Genomic DNA, 20893 nt, shown 5'->3' with positions numbered 1-20893 from the left:
CGTTTCAAAGTCATGGATCAAGCAAATATATATATATACACTTTTTTTTTCATAATTCTCATAATCTCATCTAAGCTCATCTAAGCTAACAATTAATTCTTATTAAGTTAATCACACAACCGAGTCAACTGGGTCATCGATCAAATCAGGCGGGTCATTTGGTTTTTCCCCTGAAAACTATTAGATCCGATCCAACCTGACCTGGTCCGATTTATAAATTGAAAATGTGAGTATTACTTATTATTTAAAAATGAATTATATTTTAATTTTATAAAAAATAGTATATTTTATAGTGTGTGATAACAAATAAGCATTTGAAACATGGAAACAATGTATAATATGATTGTAAGAATAAAAAAGACAATTTATCAATTTCAACAATGTGTAACAAACATGATTCTACATCTAAACAAATAACTTTTTCAGTACTTAAATTCAGTGCTTATAAATTTTAGTATTTAATGTTATTCAGCACTTATTTTTTTCAGTTTAACAAACAACACCTTAGATGTTTATCTCAAATCTTCTTGATGAGATTTCATGGTATCAAATTTTACCGTTTATAGTCTTAGTGATTTAGTCTTCATTTAAAAAATAAAAAATAAATAAATAAACAGATCTATATTCTAGAGTGTGATGAAGGACATATTGAAAGAATAAATAATTTATTTGTATCCAGATTATAAAACAAAACATTGTTAATCAACTTTTTATGAATAGATCTGTGAGGTCTGACCAGTGGAATTCTGTCTCCTGAAGGTTTGTTTTATTCAATGTTGGCCCATCTTCCAATTGCTTATTATTAGGGAAAATTATTGAAGGGACTTTTTTTTAAATAATTCCTAAGTTTTGGGAGGTCTCTTAAAAGTCCATTTAGTAAACTCTTCTTTTCTTAACAGTCATGGACCTCATCTTAAGTGTATTCATTGAAATACCCAAATGACCAATTTCTCATCTTCTTCATCTAGTTAGGTTTTTCAAGGGTGATTATGATTATTTCTGATGATCTTTAATCATGAGTTATGAATGGAGAATGATATTTTCTTAATTATGAACATCGAGACGTATTTTATTTGATTGATTTCGATGATTTATAGTTATAAAAAAAAAAAAGTGAAGAACGAATTTGATATTCAATTTTTTTTTATGATTACATCATAACTTTTGATTTGCAACCATGATTTATGTATTTAGGGTATTTTGAAAATATTTATCAAGTATCGACATTGAAAAAAATAAAAAATCCGGTTCACGCTACAGCGTCGAATTCACCATTTAATTACTATCAAGTTCAATGGATTTTTTTCTTATGAAAATACTGTCGAACTCGATAGCAATTAAATAAAAAGTGATGAACTCGACACTTAATTAAACTATTGAATTCAACAATAATTAAATGGTCAACAAAAAGTGGTGAACTCAATGTTGTAAATGTACCCCCCCCAAAAAAAAAAAAAAAAAAAAAATTTCCAACTTTAAGACTGGATAAATCTCCTTAAAACACCCAAAATGCATAACTTATAGTTGCAAATAAATAAATAAAAAATTACAACTTATTCATCAAAAAAATTGAATTTCATTCTTCAATTTTTTTTTTCAATCATCAACTAAAAAGAAAATACATCTAGATATTCAAGATTAAGAATATCATTCTCCATTCACCATTCATGATCAAAGATCGTCGAAAATGATCCCAATCACCATTGAAAATCTAAGTATGTAAGAAGATGAGAAAAATGTAATTTAGGTATTTTAAAGAACTTACATAGGTGAGATGAGGTCCAGAGACCATTAAGAAAAGCAAAGTTTACTAACTGAACTATTAAGAGACAGCCCAAAACATAGGTCCTTTGAGTAATTTTTCATTATTATTATTATTATTATTATTATCATCATGGTGGGTAGCTTGATGACCTATATAAAAAAAAAAAAAGGAGTAACCTGATACATTATGTTCAGAGTTAGCATCGTTAATAAGAGCAGATGCATAGAAATAGAGATGTTGGAATTAAGAAATAAAGAAATAGCTTAAAAAATTGTAAATCTTCAATTGTTTATGACCCATTTTTAAGGAGTTACAACTATCTAATCAGAGTTAAAAACTCCTTTAAAGTGAGAGTGAGAAGGCAGCCAAGTAAATCGGAGTCACCACCTACGTTTTGACTATCTAGGAACCCTATTTTCACTCAAAACACGGATAAATACATGATCTAGATGAGAAAACGCGTTCGGGGATCAGGTTATGATGTTACAAGGTGTTAAGCACAAAGTCCTTTTTCCTTTTTCCCTCGCGAGACTTATTCACTATTAGTGTCTCGTCAATATTTAGTTTTGGACGGAATTTACCGTCCGATTGGGGTTGCATTCCCAACTCGTTGACAGCGCCCTCCTTCCAATCCAGCTTAATATCTACAAATATCAATGGATGTTACATCGTAAAAATGACTTAAAAATAATTGTAAAGGAGATATTGTCTTATCAAAAGAAGTGAATGTTGCCTTGCTCCCTGAGAGCAAATAATATAATTGATTCCTTCACAATATCCTAAGTTGTATTCAATTCTAAATCGGATAAGTCTCTCTAGATTGATAATCATTAAATTTTTTATCATGATCTTCAAGGTTCTCTGAGGTTTTGACAAGTTTTTTGAGATAGTTCAATGTAGAATTGAGCCTTCGTTGATGGGGATGGTTGGGGACTTTAATTTTAAATCTTATTGGCTTTTTAAAGGTTTTATAGTGTTTAAAACATACGAATTGAGTTTTTTTATATTTTTTTTTGTGGATTTTTTTTTTTTAATGATTGGAATGTCTCTAGGGTTGGCGATTTTATGTTTCTAAACTTCTTGGTGAAGGATTTTAGAAGTGTTCTTATTTTAGAAGATTTTTTTAATTTTTAGAAAATATCAAGGTGTAAATTTTTTATTGAGAAATTGAGCTCTTTTGTAGAAATTTGAATTCATTTTTGTACTTTAATTGACTTGATTGAATTTTTTTTTTTTACTTTACAATAATTTTTTTAATGTTTATTAATTGATATTTTATACAAAAATTGGTGAGTACAATGACTAAATTACCCTTTTTTTTATTTTGAATGTACTGGAAGATGCAATCATTAGAATCATTTTAGGGTTTGAATTGACTTTGGTCAACTTCACATTTTTTATTGTTTAAAATTTTGATTTTATAAAGTTTCTAACTTGAAATGAAAAGTTACTTTTGACAAGTTTTTAAATTTTTGTAATTTTTGGAATGCAAACAAGATTAAGATCGTGCTTGTCCGTCAAAATATAGCATCCAAGGCGTGGGTTAAGATATACAATCCATAAAAATCATATTTATTAACAAATAAAAAGATAATAAAAGTAGTGATCAGTGTAACTTACATGTAAATTAACATAAGTTAAAAATCAAAAAAGAATAATCTCACCGAAAGACTGAGATTCTTTTTTTCCAATTTTCATAAACTCTTATTTTGGATAAAGAAAATCTCTCCAACCAATCTCAATTGATTATCTTCAAGTTTTAGTGTCTAACACGTTACTTATTCTTCGGATGATTGGATTATATAATTTCACGAGTATATGATTTTGTCAAGGTTATAAAGGCATTTACATATAAAGGAGTCAATTTCGCAAGGAATATTCATTAAAGAGAGGGTTGTTTTAAGTGCTTGGATATTTTTCAATGTGGAAAGTGGATGTGAATCCATTAGGGGTACTTCAATAATTTTTGAAAAGTAGTGATTTTGACAAAAAGATTCGTTTTATCTTCTGCAAGTGTCGTTCCATATACAAAACATCTTTTCTTCTAAGTGTATTTTCACATTCTTGGGGGTATTTTAATCGTTTTTGGCAAATTTGCTCAGACTCCCCAGTGCTTGCCACGTCATGTATTAACAGTACTTTTATAAATAAGAAATGCCATTCAACACTCTACACATGTGACTCATTGGGAGCCAATCTTTCACAAGTCTCATGAACCAACCAAACCCTTGGCTATGTGCATGTGCAGCAAATAAGGACAACAATGAAAAAATTTACAATAAATATAAAATTACTTCATAAATCTGTACCGACTCATGAGGGCATTGCTCCAAATTTCCATGCAACAAGTATTAACAAACAAACAATCACAGAGGCTTTGGAATCTTTCATTTTCGTTGTGGAAAATTGTCTCAAAATAGATCAACCATGCAAATATATCATTGTCTTGAACATTTTTCATCCTTAATTTTGATTTACAGGAAAAAGTAAAGTCTAAGACTCGGCAATACTACTAGTGTGCATGATTGTCGAGAAGTTTTTTTCTTACTAAAATGATTTCAAGAGAGAATTGTTCTCTTTGATAAGATGGATTTCCAAAGAGAAAAAAATGTACCCTTAAAAAAAGAAAAAAGAAGAAAAGGCATAATTTTTTCCCATCTGCATGAGAAAATCATCCAGAAAATGGTTTTCCTGGGAAACTCATACAAGCAGTGAATTGCATTTTCACAAGAATACAGACCCTTAAGATGTAAACAGTAAATTACTTTGAAGTTAGATGATTAAACAAGTTAAATTTTGAAATAATTATGCAAGAAAATGGAAATAACTAGCTTTTAATACTAATCAAACAAACTAATATATTATCGTTCCGTGGAAAGTAATCATGATCATTTTAAGCAGCCCGGAGTGTGAGATAAAATGGAAATATGGCTTCACAACAGAGAAAGCAACAACAAAAACAAAGAAAACATACCCCATACATGCTATGAGACGAATCATGAGTTATCTTTCACAAGTCCATGACTGTTGCTTGCTCATATTATGTAACATAAATCTATTTGCATCAGATTCAGTCATTCTGAAACTCTGATTATCAATGCTTATGTGACTCCCACTATCACCATCAGTTTTGTCTTCATTTCGGCGACCTTTTCTATTGTTCATCTCTGAGTACATTTCTTCTATCATTGGTTTCCAAAGACGAACACGTGCATTTATGAACCAATTGGATACCTGATCAAAAATTCAAATAATATGAAGAAAACCCAACGAAAATAAATGCGGCTTTTAACTATCATGAAAAGTTTTACAGTGAAAAGATTTTTAATACTGAAATCTTCTTTTAGTCAAAAATAAACTGGGAATTGTTAAATACCTGGCTCCTCGTCAATCCACTTTTCATCGCGAGTAAATGCTTCTCTGCATCCTTTGGATACCTGAAATAAGTAGATTTTGTAATTAAAATGGTCGTTGAAACTCCAACATCAGAAAATTTTTAATGGGTTGTTGAGATTAATTATGTGGGCAAATCTGTACAACAAGGAGTTATTTAAGGGATTGTTGGACTCTGTAACTGTCCAAAAGAAAGTGTAAGATTCCAAGTAATCTAGTTGTGTCAAACTTCATGAAGAAGATTTTCGACGTTGGATCTCCATCAACTGGTGGGTCTACCATGGCACAAAAAATAATGCATCATTTTAATAGTTCATCCATACCTATCTTGGTTTTAAATCTTGTCCAAGGCTGAAATGACTCTTCTTATTCATCTCAGTACCATCGATGAAAAGGACGGATAATCTAACTAAAATATGATTTTATAATAAAACATCTTCTAATCTACCTTATATGTATATATATATATACATATATAAAAATTGTAATTATTTTCATATAAATAAATAATTATAAACTGAGTTAAATGGTTGATCCGTCCAAGACAACTAGATCTTGATCATGGACAAGACATGATGTCTAACCGAGATTTGAAACCTTGATATCTATGACATTCTAGAAGAGGAACTCACGGATGGAGGAAGTTTTGAAACATCCACTCTCGCAAAACCGACACGGATTTTTCTGGCAAGCCCCTTTGTGGTTTCCACGATTGATGATCTTTTCTTTGAAGAGCCCATTGTTCTTGGATGAAAGAAGACTCGAACAATCTATCCTCTATCCCACATCTACTGCTGAAGTGTTCTCCAGCCATTAGGATTTGGTTAGCAATTCTTTCCCTCAGGTTTTTATATATGAGAGTTAGTGTCTGAAGGGCGAAGCGAGCATGTATCTGAGGGTCCAGCTCTGTTGCAGCATGGAATGCGGATATGACCGTGTGGATCTCATCCAAACATTGGCTGTATCTGCTATCAATCTGAGGTCAAACAAGTGAAAATCATGACATATTAGAGATAAGAAGCACAAATGACTAGAAACAGACTAACTAAACCTATTAGCTCTGTCAAAAGAATCAGGATCCAGAATGGTGTCCCGTTCCAATAGAATAGGAAGTCTACATGGCAATATTTGGTTGGTCTTTAAAACACATTGGGCTCCTAAACAAGCCGTGAACGTAGCCATGTGTTTTAAATCCAAACCAAAATTTGCCACGTAAGCACCATATGTTGTTATAGGAACAGGACACCATTCTGAATCGTGGTTCTTGTTAAAATTTAATAACATTTAAAAATCTTTTAGAGCAAGGTATGTAAGGAAAACTGTAAAAAAAAAGTCCTTATAAAGGGCTGCGGGGTCCATATCAAGATGATTCAAGGGAAGTGGTACTTGGTGACGATGATATCCTCAACAATGGAGTTAATCTTCACAAAGAATCAACCCATTAAAATAAATAGAGAATTTTAATGTTGAACTGGACAGTTCAGAATTTACTATTTGAAGTCCACCTTTTATAGGTTTAGATTTAAGTTCCATGATTACGGATATCATCCTAGCCATAAAGCAATCTCAAATCCTCTTCATGTGGGTCCTGCATACATGTATCCCGTCCTTTATATTGTACACAAAGTCGCATGTACCTCTAAAATTCCTAAGTTGACACGACCAGGTGATGGACCAAGTTCCAAGTCCTGGTTAGTGAAAATGGCTTTAAATCTGACTTTGACGTCTCGTCTCATTCATGGATGAGACAAAGTTGTCTCGGACAAGTCAACTCGTGTCAGACAACATAAAACATTTAATTCAGTTTATAATTATTTATTCACATATATAAAATAATTATATATTTTTTTTATAAAATAAGGTTGATTAGAAAATATTAAATCATGAAATCATATATATATATTGATAACAGTATACAAAATCCCGGTTGACTCGGCCAAGTCATCTCGTTTCTCGCGAGATTCCGCAGGCTTGAGACGCCTTGTCTCTCTCTCTTTGATGAACGATACCATGACTAGCACGAGTCATCTCAGTCTCGGATGAGATTTGAAACCATGTTAGTGTGACCTTTTCCTACAACGGGAAAGAAAACAATAATATTTAAATCCAAATACCACTTGAAGTAGAGCCAATAACTGAGCTTTCCTGGCTTCAGCATCCTGTCTTTGCGACACCGAACTTGAAACTGAAATCCCTGTCGCAGTAGATGAACTTAAAGAAAAAGGCATCTTCGCATCAACTGCAGTCCCTTCTGTTAAACCATTCACGTGATCTAGATTTCCAAGTGAATAGCTTGCAACTTCGGAAAGTATTTGTTGGACTACACGTAGATATTTTGACCCATACAAGAATCGCAGCGGTCTATAAGGACCCAATCCAACATCTTTCATAGAATCCTGAGTTACACCAGAACAACTTATTTCTGAGCATCGATCGGGGAGACTTGACACATTGATGACAGAAGGCTGACACGTTGCAAGACTTAGGGACAGCTCATTACTTGGCATACAATAGCCATAAGAATGATCAGTTTCATTAGAATTGTTTGTTGGAATCCATCCACGGAGGTTCGAGCTTCCCAGTTTGTTGAAGTTCAATTTACGGTCCATATCACCTTGTACTCCATTGTATCCACAGAAACCATTAGAAATGAAGGTTCTCAACTCTTCAAGTGGCAATCCCGAGGAGGAAGATATTGTCATCCCATTGAGATTTTCATTGGTACCCGTGTTTGGAATAAAAAAGTTTGCAAGTGAAGTAGAAGAAAGAGAAGCTTCACCCATGAAACGTTCCCCTTCCCCACCATTACCAATTGAAGTGGTACTGGTGACTTGAGCATCTCGGTCGTGTCTACTAAGTCGTCTGTCTCGAGAAACTAATGCATCTGCTTCGATAACCCTGCTCTGATTTGTTACGTGAAAATCGTTTGCGGCTTCTCCTGAAAGTAAAGGATACCCAACCATGATCTGGCTCCGGCTGTTAAGATCAAGTAAATCTGGCTGAACAAGTGAACTTGAGAGCATATGGGGCACAATCCCATCGATAACCATTGGATTTCGATCACCAATCTCTACCAAAGTATTGAATATATTGTTCTCCATTGCACACACAAACCACTTCAGTCAAACCAGTTTAATTGTGAAAGTGGAATGAAGAGTGATTTACTCCAACCTCCAAGGCATCCCATAGATTAAGTTTCGCTGTGTGTGTTTTTTTTATCCATTATCAGGCAATATTGACCTGAAAAAATTAAATACAAAGGTAACTAAGGATATAATAATACACGGGAAAAATTAACAGTACATATATTCTTAAAAGATAAAAAGCAAATGTTAGCATCTACTTACTATAAGACTAACTGAAGAATGATACATTTGAAAAACAGAATCTACAAACAACTTTTGAAGTTTGAAAGGGAGATGAACCTTCCAAGTCAAGTGAGTACAGCTTGCAACGTACCACGGGATAATTACAGCTTCGTCCTTCCTACTATTAATGCAAGTATACTATATTTTCAATGATTTTCATAACATTTGCATGAATTCAAAATTTGGAGCCAATCGCCAACTTGCGCATGTTGGAGAATTTGGTCCGTCTGGAAATATAAAAACCGCAAGTTAGCAACTCACCAACTCTCCAAATCTCTCGTCTTTTGTGAAGTTCACCATTCATCCTTCGGGGTGAATGTTGAGAACATTCGTCTCGCCAGTCGCAGCAGGTACTCTCTCTCCCTCCTTCCTCTTCCTGTGAGAGGCAATAAGACATGAATCCCTGATGATGGGTTTGAAGGCGAGAATGAGAGATCGATCAAAATTCTGCCACCAATCAAGAGGAGATCTCCAAAAGCAACACTAGGTTGGGAATCGCGGTGGAGAGACCTCCATTTGAACAATCGATTGCTATTTGTCTATTGTTGATTTTTTTTTTTTTTGTTGATTTTCCTCTTCAATCCCGTGTTTCCCTTCTTGTGCATCATTGATGCCCAGAAATTGGAACCAATGAAGAAAGGGACGGCACAGAGGACATTTTGTTAAGGCTAGCTTTACTAAGTTAGTAAGGTTTCATCTTAATAAGGTTCATTGAGCTCATCTTGTGGCATCCAAAACCACGATCTGATGCACAAAATTCTATTTACTTTGAAAAAAAATTCAAAAAATAAAACTTATTTTTCACCGTTGAATTTTAATTTTATGTTTGGGAGTTCGGTGACCGTCCATTTTCAAAACCGTGGATCAAGCACAAAATTTTATTTTTCTTTTTTAATTTGTTTGTTAGATCTGAGTTTCTCCATGAAATCTAGAAGACTGTGGTTTTGGATTTTGCCAATTTGGTAATCCATTTGAGCTTAAAGGCCCTTAGTAAGAGTTGAAATCTTACTAAGTTAGAGAGTAAAGAATTTTCCTTTTCCTTTTCATTTTCTTTTGCTTCTGTGAGAACCAAACACCAACATTGCTGTTAACCTTCTATTTCAAGGTTCACAAGTTGAACTGTAGAAAGATGAATCGTCAAGAGTTCAACTCTCATGCCTAACTCTCCTTTTCCAAACATACCCTATATTTTCAATGATTTTCATAACATTTGCATGAATTCAAAAAATTTACAACATCTCTACGTCGATGGAAATAGTATTTCCATTTTCAAGCTGACTGATAGAAGAAATAACTTCAAATTTCATAATCTAATAGAAATGTTAAGGCTTGGTTATGGCCAACTGATTAACACCATCCCATGGCTGCAATAGTTATCTGACATCAAGTCCACCACCTCTTTTATTCAGACATTCAACAGTTCTATTCCAAATTGACAAATTTTTATTGACCTAAAGTTTCTTACACGTCCATGTAGAACTTGACTAACACCACCAAAACATCAAGTCGGACCTATAATAGAAAGAGTGCTTCTCCCATACACCAGCCAAGCAAACATACTGAACATTAACTATTCAAGCAAAACATAATTCAACACTTGAATAGAAAAAGGGTATGATTAAAGAATGTAAGACAGGTAAAAACAAGGGTATATAATTACTAGAACATCTCAAACACCTAGACAAGAATACCATCCTAGTAAAGTAAAACACATGAATCAATTGACCAAGGTTCTTCTAACGTGGCTGTTATGGATCCTACATGCCTGACCATGATGAGGATGATCTTATATAAAAGAAAAAAGATATTATATTACTTCTTATTTCGTGCCAATCTCAATTATGAATGTTTCTTTTCAACCTGCTTTTCAAGGGTTTCAAAAGTTTTATCATGTGTTCATTTAACAAACCCATTGGATCATGTTCTTAGGCAAGGACATACTCATAAACAATGGTTATTTCTCCAATCTAAGAAAGATCTTTCTTGGATGTCACTACCTCCATGAAAGCATTACTAACTAATATTCTAGCATTTATTCTAAACAAATGGTTTTCCCAACCATGAACACCATTATGAAATAAACATGCCAAATCAATGCCAGGAGGGTTTCCTTATGTGAGGCCACGTAGCAGTCCTAAAAAAACTCCACTACACAATCACAGCAATTAGGTTTATTTCCACGTCACCCTTTAATTTTTGTTTCCAGCTTCATTAATTTTTGAAACTCCAACTTGATTTCTAACCCACTCCTCTCCTTTTCCTCCAAGGAACCCTCTTCATTTTTGACAATGTCCCCAAAATCTCCGCTTGAAGAGGCCAAGCTTCACGCCAATTCTACTTAACTCATCACAGTTGCCTTCTTATAAGGATTTCAACTTTTTCCAGGAGACATACCATTGAACTATAAAAGACCCACCAATCTGGACAGAGAACAAGAAAGTTGGTCTCTTGGAATGGCATCAGTTTGTGTCGGATTGGAGATGGATAGTTATTTACTCCCCCAAGATGTAACAAAATAGGATACTGATCCTATGTGAATTAAGGGATTTCTTCTTAGGCCTCAACCGGGGTTATGCTATGAACATAAAAATCTGCCTAATCTACATATAACCAGATTTTCTTGGTTATTGGACCAAATGACTCAGCACACCATAAAGGAAAATAGCCATTTAAGATGAGGTCAGTTATTTACTCTAAAAGTGAAAAAGGGGCTTTGTGATTTCGCTTTGTCGACTTGGAAGTTTTGTTCTATTCTTTTGTTTTGACCATAGATCCAATACCTTTCCCATTGCCTCTTGCACATGTTACCATCCATAGGGTCTTGTTATCCGTTGCTAAATGAAGATTTGCACGAGCTCCCATTGTCTATGTTGCCTCTAGTGCGAGACCATCAACTGTGACCATCTGCTCAATTAAGCTCATTTAGGTTTTTTGAGTTGCTTGGAAGTTGAGCTTACAAACTAAGTTGGTGATTGGTTGAATCGAGTTTCATCTCGGATACTATATGTGGCTTTGTTTTCTGGCCTCTATGTTTGTCCATTGTCGTTCTTTGATAAATTGATCAAATCCAGTACATGTTAGTTTGTGATGGCACCTACCTTCAGGACACTTAGCCAGACCAATGTAGATTTAGTGCTCACACAGATCATGATGCCATTTACTATTCATAAGTCTTAATTTTTCACTTAAGCAAGACATGCATGTAAAAATTCATTCTCAAAAGGGGCCAAAAACACCCGTATTCCATCAGAATTAGGAGTGTATTTTTGTACAAAGATAAAAATTGAAACAATAATTTTTTTATGCGACAGAGTGTCCACACCCCCCTTTGAAAGTGGGACTATTCTCTGCCGATATACCTTGTCACCACAAGCATGCAAATCTGAGTAAAGAAGTGAGTGGGTAGATTCAATCTCACAACCCTAAGGAGCACACCTAGGACGTTAGTGGGGAGATTTGAAACAAGAGTTGTATCCAATAGAATGAGAATATCAATTGTAATGATGACTACTAACCAGCATTCATCACTCGAGTCTATTAACCCTCAAGCCTCAAAATGAGATGTAGAGTTAACAATTGCCTTATCAACCTCTTATAGAAGTGCATTTAATGAAAGTTCCAATTGTATGACAGTTCATACTAAGCAAAGGATGACTGATGTTTTGACATGAACTATCATTGAACCAACATATTTGGACTCAATGAACCAACTAAAGTTGAATGATTGATGCTTCTAGTTAGAAGACTTTTGATGCACACATAACCAATATTTAAAATTTTTGAATCATCGCGCCTAAACCATGAATGGTAAGTCACAAGGCAAGAGGCAAACTGCTTTCAAATGAACACTAAAGCTGAAAAATTAATATGATAGAATTAATCATGGTATGACCAAACCATAAAAATATGAATAAATACCACAAAGTGAGTGACATAAGCCTTAATAGGCAAACCTTTTTCAAATGAACACTAAAACTGAAAAAATAATATGATAAAATGAGTTATGATTTGACCACACCATAAAAATATGAATAAACCCCACAAGGGCGAGAGACAGGCAAACTATTTTCAAATGCACACTAAAACTGAAATATTAATATGATAGAATTAGTCATGATATAACCACACCTTAAAAATATGAATAAACCCCATAAGTGAATTTGTTATTAAATCACACCAGCGAATGAGATTTTGTGACTCTGGCATCTATTCACTTATGGGTGATAATATTACAAAATCATTTATGACTTTATGGTATGGTAATATTACAGCCCCAGAAAAATATTAGAAAAAGAAGAGAAATTTAAGGGGGAAATACATAAAACATTAACCCGTTTCATAATGATAAAAACATTCTATTGCTGTAATTTAGTCTAGGATCACTTATTTTTGTTAGTAAATTAAGGGTTCAACAAGAAGATAAAACAAGGTAGAGCTCTTATAACTTGTAAGCTACAGTACCCTAAAACTGTTACCACCATCACACGCACATAAGGTGCTCACCTCCGACACAATTCACTAAAGAAAATGTAAAACGCATGAGACATCCACCTCTTGGGTGCCTCAGTGGATAAGCAGATTACCTCATGAGCTTTGCATTTTTTTTCAATAAGATGCTGAGAGTTTCGTAAAACCCGTTGTTGCTCCATTAGAACACAGTATGTTGATCATTAAACATGTTTTAGATATCAAAGACAACCAACCATAAACACGTAGTTTCATTCCCAGACAAATGCCTACGCCAAACCTATATAGGTATTTTTCATTTCATATTAATTAATATCAAAGTGAATGCAGATAATAAGATGGAGAATCTGATACTTTTTTTTTTTTTTTTTTAAAGATGGGGTATCTGATTAAGCAACAAAAGTTAATATAAAATCTAATCTGTAAAACTTGGCATGGAAGCATCAATTATGAATGATTCGTCCACAGAATCAGTTCCTAAATCAATTAGTCCAATAAACAACTTGAAGAGAGAGTTTCAAATAAATGTTCAAAGCAAATGTCAAAATTAAAATAAAAAATGGCAGAATTACAAATAAAGGAAAGAGTGGAGAGTATATGCTGGAACCAACCTCCCATCCATCCAAAGATGCAATTTCTTCCTCAGAACCTGACCAAAACCAGAACAATGGGGCTCAGAATTTAATAGAGTTCATGGGCTCTCCTCCTTTTATGGCCAAATCAGAACTACTAGTTCTTTCTTCTCAGCTAAAAGATAAGATCAATTTATATGTCTTTCTTTCCACAATGAATGATAGAAATAGTTGATTTCCTCAGAACTCTCAAGAACAGGAAAACACAGTAAAGAGATCACTAGGACTCATTAGTTTCGCTTTCTTTACATACAGTAAAATAATCAAAAACCAAAAGAAATATGTTCCCCACTCATCTTTTTCTCTTATTATTGATTGATAAGGAAATTAGGTTTCTCTCCAAGAACTGAAAAAAGTAATACAAAAAAATGGGTTTAAAAGCAAACAGGACTCATGCAAAATCCCCAACTCTCTCAAACTCCAAAACTAAAAGCCCTTAAAAAAATGTGGGTTCTGTTCCTATAACCCCAAAACCCAAAAGACTTCAGATTCAAACCCCATAATCTAGAATCAAGACTCAAGAGTTTCCTTTCCTATACTTTTCTTACAAAACCCACAAGATTTCTAGGCTTAAAAACATAAGTGAGACTTCAAAATAAGAGAAACCCAACTCAGAAAAACAAGTAAAGAGAAGAAGGAAAGAGTCAAAAAGCTAAAAAATCCAACTACAAAGTGGTAGATAGAGATGGACCCATTTATTAAGATATAAAGAAGAAGAACCACACAAGAGTAAAAACAAGGAGATAGAGAGAAAGAACATTACTATTAGTTCTGTGGTTGGTGCAGTACCACTCATTTCTATTGCAGGCTTTTGAGGGCCCATCTTTCTTTCTGGTATTGTTTGTCTTCCTTCAATATTAATCTGGTTCTCTGCAATCATCACAAGCAAAATATCTGAAACCTCACTGTTCAATCTCCTATTCACGGCAGATGTTTTCAGTTCTATTTTTTCAGAAAAAGACTTTACTTTTTTAATTCTTTAATCTTTAAGGATTTGAAAGAGAAAAAACATTTATTTTGGAGAGAGAAGGAAAGCGAAAGTCTGTGTGTAGTAACAGTAGCTGTACTTTTGGTGTGGAAGAGGAAGAGTGAAAGAGAGACTGATGATATCAGCACAGATAATTTGCTGAGACAATATGGTGAGGAGATCTTTGACGAATTTATTAGGGGCAATTACAAGCCAAATCTACTCACTTGGCTTTGTCAGAGGCGGTAGAGCTGGTTGCCTCAAAGGGAAGGGCTAGTACTTGCCAGACATTACTGCATAGCCTTAGGATCATAGACTATGATGAACGTTTATAGAAATGCTGATATCACCATATATGGCTTAAAAGTTTGTTTGTGCCATTTGCATCAATTAATTAATTAATTATTATTATTATTATTATTATTTATATATATATATATATATAGGGTCCCGTTCGGCACCCTAAGTTTTACCACACACTTTAACAAACGCGTTTTGTCCTACATGGGTTAGAAGTTTCGGAATGAACTGATTTTTGGTGAGAATGATCTCTATGGTGAGGAGATCATCCTCACCAAAAATCAGCTCATTCCAAAACTTCTAACCCCATCAAAAATGATTTACAAAAAATAGACGGTCCACGATTTTTCAACGTGTAAACATGGGGCTAAACATTTCGGAATGGGCTGATTTTTGGGGAGGATGATCTTCTAATCATAGAAATCATCCTCACCAAAAATCAGTCCATTCCAAAACTTCTAACCCATGTAGGACAAAAAACGTTTGTTAAAGTGTGTGGTAAAACTTAGGGTGCTGAACATTTCCCATATATATATATATGATCTCTATGGTGAGGAGATCATCCTCACCAAAAATCAGCTCATTCTAAAACTTCTAACCCCATCAAAAATGATTTACAAAAAATGGACGGTCCATGATTTTTTAACTTGTAAACATGGGGCTAAACATTTCGGAATGGGCTGATTTTTGGGGAGGATGATCTTCTAATCATAGAGATCATCCTCACCAAAAATCAGTCCATTCCAAAACTTCTAACCCATGTAGGACAAAAAACGTTTGTTAAAGTGTGTGGTAAAACTTAGGGTGCTGAACATTTCCCTATATATATATATATATATATATAGGGAGGCGTTCGGAGGCATCAGTTTCATCAGTCATTTTAACAAAAGTAACCTGACCGTTGGATATAATTAAATCGGACGGTCGAGATTGCTTATTGCGTTTAAATTATAACTTATAAGTTTTTACAGCGCCATCCCTCATCTTTTAACTTATTAGTGTCACCTCCCTGACTAAAAAACAGCAGAGAGAACTCGTCTGTTCTCTCTAAAAGTCTCGAACAACTCTCTCTCTCGTTCTCGCTCTAGCTTCACTGAAACCCTCCTCTCTCTCGCTGCAACTCTTCGACGAAAACCTCTTTCTCTCTCACGCGACGCCGAAACCCTCGAACCTCCTCACTCTCACTCTCTCTCGCTGAAACCCTCCTCTCTCTCGCTGCAACTCCATCGACGAAGCATGAACACGAACATGAATGGCTCCTCTCTCTCGTCGAAACCCTCCTCTCTCTCGCTCCTACTAAGTTACACTCTCTCTCGCTTTCGCTGCAACTTCGTCTCACGAACACGAACACTAGATCAAATCGAAGGGAATACAAATAAAATTGAAAACTTACAAGTACCATTGCAAGATTTATGTGGCTCGGCAGTCCTTACTGCCACAGATGAGATGATAGTAGTTGTATTTAACAGGTATTGGTTGTATTTAAGATGTACTGTTGTCATGGCTGCAGCCTCCATTGTAGTTGGATTGACCTCTATTGTAGTTGGATTGTTCGGTGTACTTCTTTTAAATTGGAGATGAAGCCTTTCTTTTGATTTTTTCATTTCAGTGTAAGCATGATTTATGAGAGAGAGATCGAGAGAGTTCGAGGGTTTCAGAGAGAGAGATCGAGAGGAGACGAGAAGAACTCTCTGTTGTTGTAATTGTGCCAGGGAGGTGGCACTAATAATCAAAAAAACAAGGGATGGCGCTGTAAAATCCATAAATTATAACTTAAACGCAAGCAACAATCTCGACCATCCAATCGTTGTATATCCAACGGTCGAGGTTCTTTTGTTAAAACAGAGGCATCCGATCGCCTCCCATATATATATATATATATATGGGGTCGGGTTCCTACAACACACATTGCGATAACGTGTTTGTCTTATATAAGCAAAAATGTTTGGAATGGGCTGATTTTTTGTGAGGATGATCTCTGTGATGAGGGGATCACCCTGGCAAAAAATCATCCCATTCCAAAACTTGTAACCCCATCAAAATTGATTTACAAAAATTGGACGGTCTATAATTTTTCAACAAAAATTGGACGGTCTAGAAGTTTCATAATGAGCTGATTTTTGGCAAGGATGATGTCCTCACCATAGAGATCATCCTCACAAAAAATCAGCCCAGTCCAAATATTTTTGCCCATATAAGACAAAACACATTGTCTATATGTGTGTTGAAATGGTTGTCGTTTGAACCTGACCCATATATATATATATGAAGAAGGATGACTATTGTAAAAATTGCATGGAAACAATAAAATAAATAAATAAGAAGAAACGGACGATTCATTGGATACACGTTCTAATTATGATTTTTGTAACTATACTTTTTTTTTTTAATGTCATTTATATCCTTTTGAAATTAAATCAAAAATGCAAAAAAGATTGTAATAAACACGTTTCCAAGATACAATGAATCCTAGTCTCTTTGTTATCTCTTACTGGTTTTGCATTAACAAAAAAAAGATTCAAATTTTAAGAAATTATCTTCAAGAAAAAAAAATTTAAATACAAGAAATTTATAACTTTTTGTGTAATGAAAAGGGTTTTAAAATTCTGAATTTATAGAGTAGTGTGTAATAGGCACCATGAATGTTGCTTCAACAGTCATTCAAGGGTTCCTATTAGATCATCACACCTTTTTGAAATGGACACCAACAATTAGATCATCATTACGCGGTCAAACCATATTGACATGCAATCTTGATTGCAATTAACTACTTTGAATCACCAATAAACTCAATCGTATATCCAATGGTCAATATTGAGACCTTGGTGGTACATTTAGCAAATAGAAAAGAACTCCTCAATACTTCTCGTGACGATGTATGGTGTAAAGTGCTCCTCAAAAGCGCACAATCACCCTTTCACACATCACGCGTACGCGAATGTGACGGTGAACCGTCGCTATGCACATACAACAAAGTATTGCTCCTAAAATAATAAATATTATAAGGAGTCCTTTATAAATTTGATGTGAGTCTTATTTTTATTCCATGTAGGACTAAAAAAGAGAGTTAAAAATTAAGTTTATATAGTACTAAAAGTTTTTCAAAGAAATTTGAATCCCTCTAAGAATATTTGAAATTTATAAAAGTACAAAAGTAGTTTAAAAGTACAACTACTTTTAAATAAATCTTTTTGAAATTCAAATTTTTAAAAACTTTAAAATAAATTACTTTAGGTAAATAAATTTTATAAATCAAAATTAAATAGAAAATTGTAATAATCCCCCACAATTTTCAATATAATTTTAAAAATAAGAAATTTTGGGCATAAATCATAGAAAAAACCAAAATGCATAAATGAAGATATCTAACTAGATTTGAACCTTAATTTAGTGTAAGCATTTCAAAGTTCATCAGGGTGCTTAGTGACATTTAGACTTGAATGAAGGACCCTATTTAACAAATTGAAAACACAACACACATAATAATTTTTATAAGTACTTAGTGTTTTTTTACAAGCCAACACATTTATGGCCATGTGTTTTATCCAAGATTCATGAGTGTTCTAAGGGAGTCTATAACCCTATGGGAAGTTACCTAACTTCCACACTCAAATAAGTGAATCTATCATAAGTTTTGCCTGTAATAAAACTTCAACAAAATAAGTTATACATTTATTAAGAGAAAAAAATATTCTCATCCTAATATCTTTAAAGGTCAACACTAGAACAAATATGTTCTAATTGTTATTAGTGTTAAACAATCATTCACACAACTTATTTTTTCAATTGAAACTTAGCCTGTTATTAATGATTTTAGTTTATAGATCTCAAACCCATTCCTTTCGTTATTTTATAAATATAATCTCTTGCAAATCCCTTACTAAGAGGACGGACTAAGTTTTCTGTAGATATTACTAAGATTAAATAAATTACTCAATCTTTGAGCAGATTTCCAACATAATTATATCGAAAACTAATATGTCGATTCTTACCATTGTACGTCTTGTTTTTTGCTCTTTTAAAAGTAGCTTCACTATTACAATGAATGGTAAACACAGGAATTGGCTTATTAATTAAAGGCAAGTTTGGTAACAAATAAAGCAATGAAATAATCATCTATCATTGGAAATCGTTGCAATCGGGTTGACGAGTTGATTAATCAGGTGAGTATAAAAATAGGGTGTCTACAGATGCCCCTCTTTGGCAAAGGGTTGAAGCAAACTAGATTGCAAATCTATTTTGGTAGATAGTGCGATATCCGAATGTCAAAGCTAGTGACAGTTTATTTTGCAGCCTGATTTAACAATTCGTCTGGATGTTCGGATCCTTGAGGGCGAGCTCTCCCCGAACTAAAAGTTGTCAGGTCCTCGAGCGCGAGCTCTCATTGACAGTGTCAAATCCTTGAATTTTAGAAAATTCTCCTTGACTAACGAAACAAATGTGCAAATATGTGCATTTGAAATAAATCTCAAATATGGTATAAGCTAGATCTGAGCATAAATTAAGTACAATCTAAGCATAAAGCTGAGCATAATCTAGGCCTAAACTGAGCATAATTTTGAAAAAACCCTCCACAGTATCTAAGCATAATTTCGAGAAAACCCTCGGCGGTATCTAAGCATAATTCCAAGAAAACCCTCTGCGACATCTGAGCATAATTCCGAGAAAACCCTCGGCGGTATCTGAGCATAATTCCTATAACACCCTCGACGGCATCTGAGCATAATTTCGAGAAAATCCTCGGCGACATCTAAGAAAAATCCAAGAAAATCCTTGGCGGCAACTGAGCAAAATCCCGAGAAAATCCTTGGCGGTATTTGAGCATAATTCCGAGAAAACCCTCAGCGACATCTGAGCATAATTTCGAAAAAACCCTCGATGGTATCTGAGCATAATTCCGAGAAAACCCTCGACAGTATCTGAACATAATTCCAAGAAAATCCTTGGCGACATATGACTGAGTAAAACTGGGAAGAAATAAATGAATCTAAGAATGAATAGATCTGAGAAAGAATGATTGAAATTGGGAAATAATAGATCTGGGAAAAAATGATTGAATGTAGGAAAGAAAGAATGTCTTGTCTCCTATTCTAGGTGAAAGGTAATTAGTTAATCTCTTGGCAAACCGAATGTGAGATCATAAACGTTTCTATTTGAACTTCAAAGTTTTTCAAAAATTTTATGAATTTTTTAATTTCTTTGTACTTCAGGGGTTTTAAAAAAAAATTACTACCAAGAGAGTAACCTTACATTCGAGGTTCCTTAGGATTAACATTGGGAACAAAAATACCCCTAGTTTGATAAGGAACATTGCACTGGAGATAATTGAACACAATTTTTTTAATTAAAAAAAAATGCCCCTAGTGTAAGAGGGAGAACTACATATCAAAGAAGAAAGAAAATGCCCCTTGTATGAAGGTTTGAAATACTTGATTACCATAAGCGCAATAAAGATTCAACTTTTAATTTTGACTTTTTATATTGAAGATTTTGAGTAGGCTCAAGAAAATAAAATTGTTGAATTCATCCTTCTCCCCCTTGATTCACTTGGGGAAGCAAAAATTTTCAGATCAATCGTAGACAAGATACTTGTGGCTTCTGAGTCTTTGCTTGGTTTAAGCTAAGTGTTAAACTTGATTATTCGGACTTCAAATGTCTCGGCTTGAACCTCCTGAGATTTTCTTTTGTTTTTCTTTGTTGCTCTAACTTTTGCCTAAATCACCTTTTTAGGTTTTCGATCTAGCGAGCTTGTTCTAGCTTTTGCCTGGATTGCCTTTTCAGATTTTCAATCTAGTGAGCTTTCTTTTCTTTTTTCCTTGCTTTAATTGTTGTCAAAGTCGTCCTTTCAGATTTTCAAACTTGCGAGCTTGCCTTAATTTTTGCCTAAGTCGCCTTTTTCAGGTTTTCAATTTAGCAGGTTTTTATTATTTTTTTCTTCCCTTATGAACTTCTGGAGTTACTATCTAATCATGTTTAACTTTTTCGCATGGTACTTAGGAGG

The 20893-nt window shown here is 34.0% G+C and overlaps 1 protein-coding gene across 7 annotated transcripts; it reads right to left on the bottom strand.

Moving 5' to 3' along the window:
- Positions 1–4597: 4597 nt before the first annotated feature.
- Positions 4598–14884, bottom strand: LOC147410650 (homeobox protein ATH1-like). 7 transcript variants are annotated; one of them, XM_086437915.1, is made up of 7 exons: positions 14820–14884; positions 14389–14495; positions 13605–13642; positions 7273–8398; positions 5791–6134; positions 5142–5202; positions 4598–4999 (listed from the first exon to the last, which is right to left on the bottom strand). In XM_086437915.1, exons 4-7 carry the CDS (start codon positions 8257–8259, stop codon positions 4769–4771), a joined length of 1623 nt encoding a protein of 540 aa, XP_086294041.1. In that variant the 5' UTR covers positions 8260–8398; positions 13605–13642; positions 14389–14495; positions 14820–14884; the 3' UTR covers positions 4598–4768. The 7 variants fall into 7 exon arrangements, with proteins under 7 accessions (XP_086294041.1, XP_086294043.1, XP_086294053.1 ...); XM_086437917.1 differs by adding an exon at positions 8506–8902 and having other exon boundaries at positions 14389–14876; XM_086437927.1 differs by lacking the exon at positions 13605–13642.
- Positions 14885–20893: the final 6009 nt, after the last annotated feature.

The sequence above is a fragment of the Akebia trifoliata genome, chromosome 1 (genome assembly GCF_017979445.1).
Source record: "Akebia trifoliata isolate Shusen 1 chromosome 1, ASM1797944v1, whole genome shotgun sequence".
Classification (NCBI taxonomy): Eukaryota; Viridiplantae; Streptophyta; class Magnoliopsida; order Ranunculales; family Lardizabalaceae; genus Akebia; species Akebia trifoliata.
This window is presented reverse-complemented; position numbering and strand designations above follow the sequence as displayed.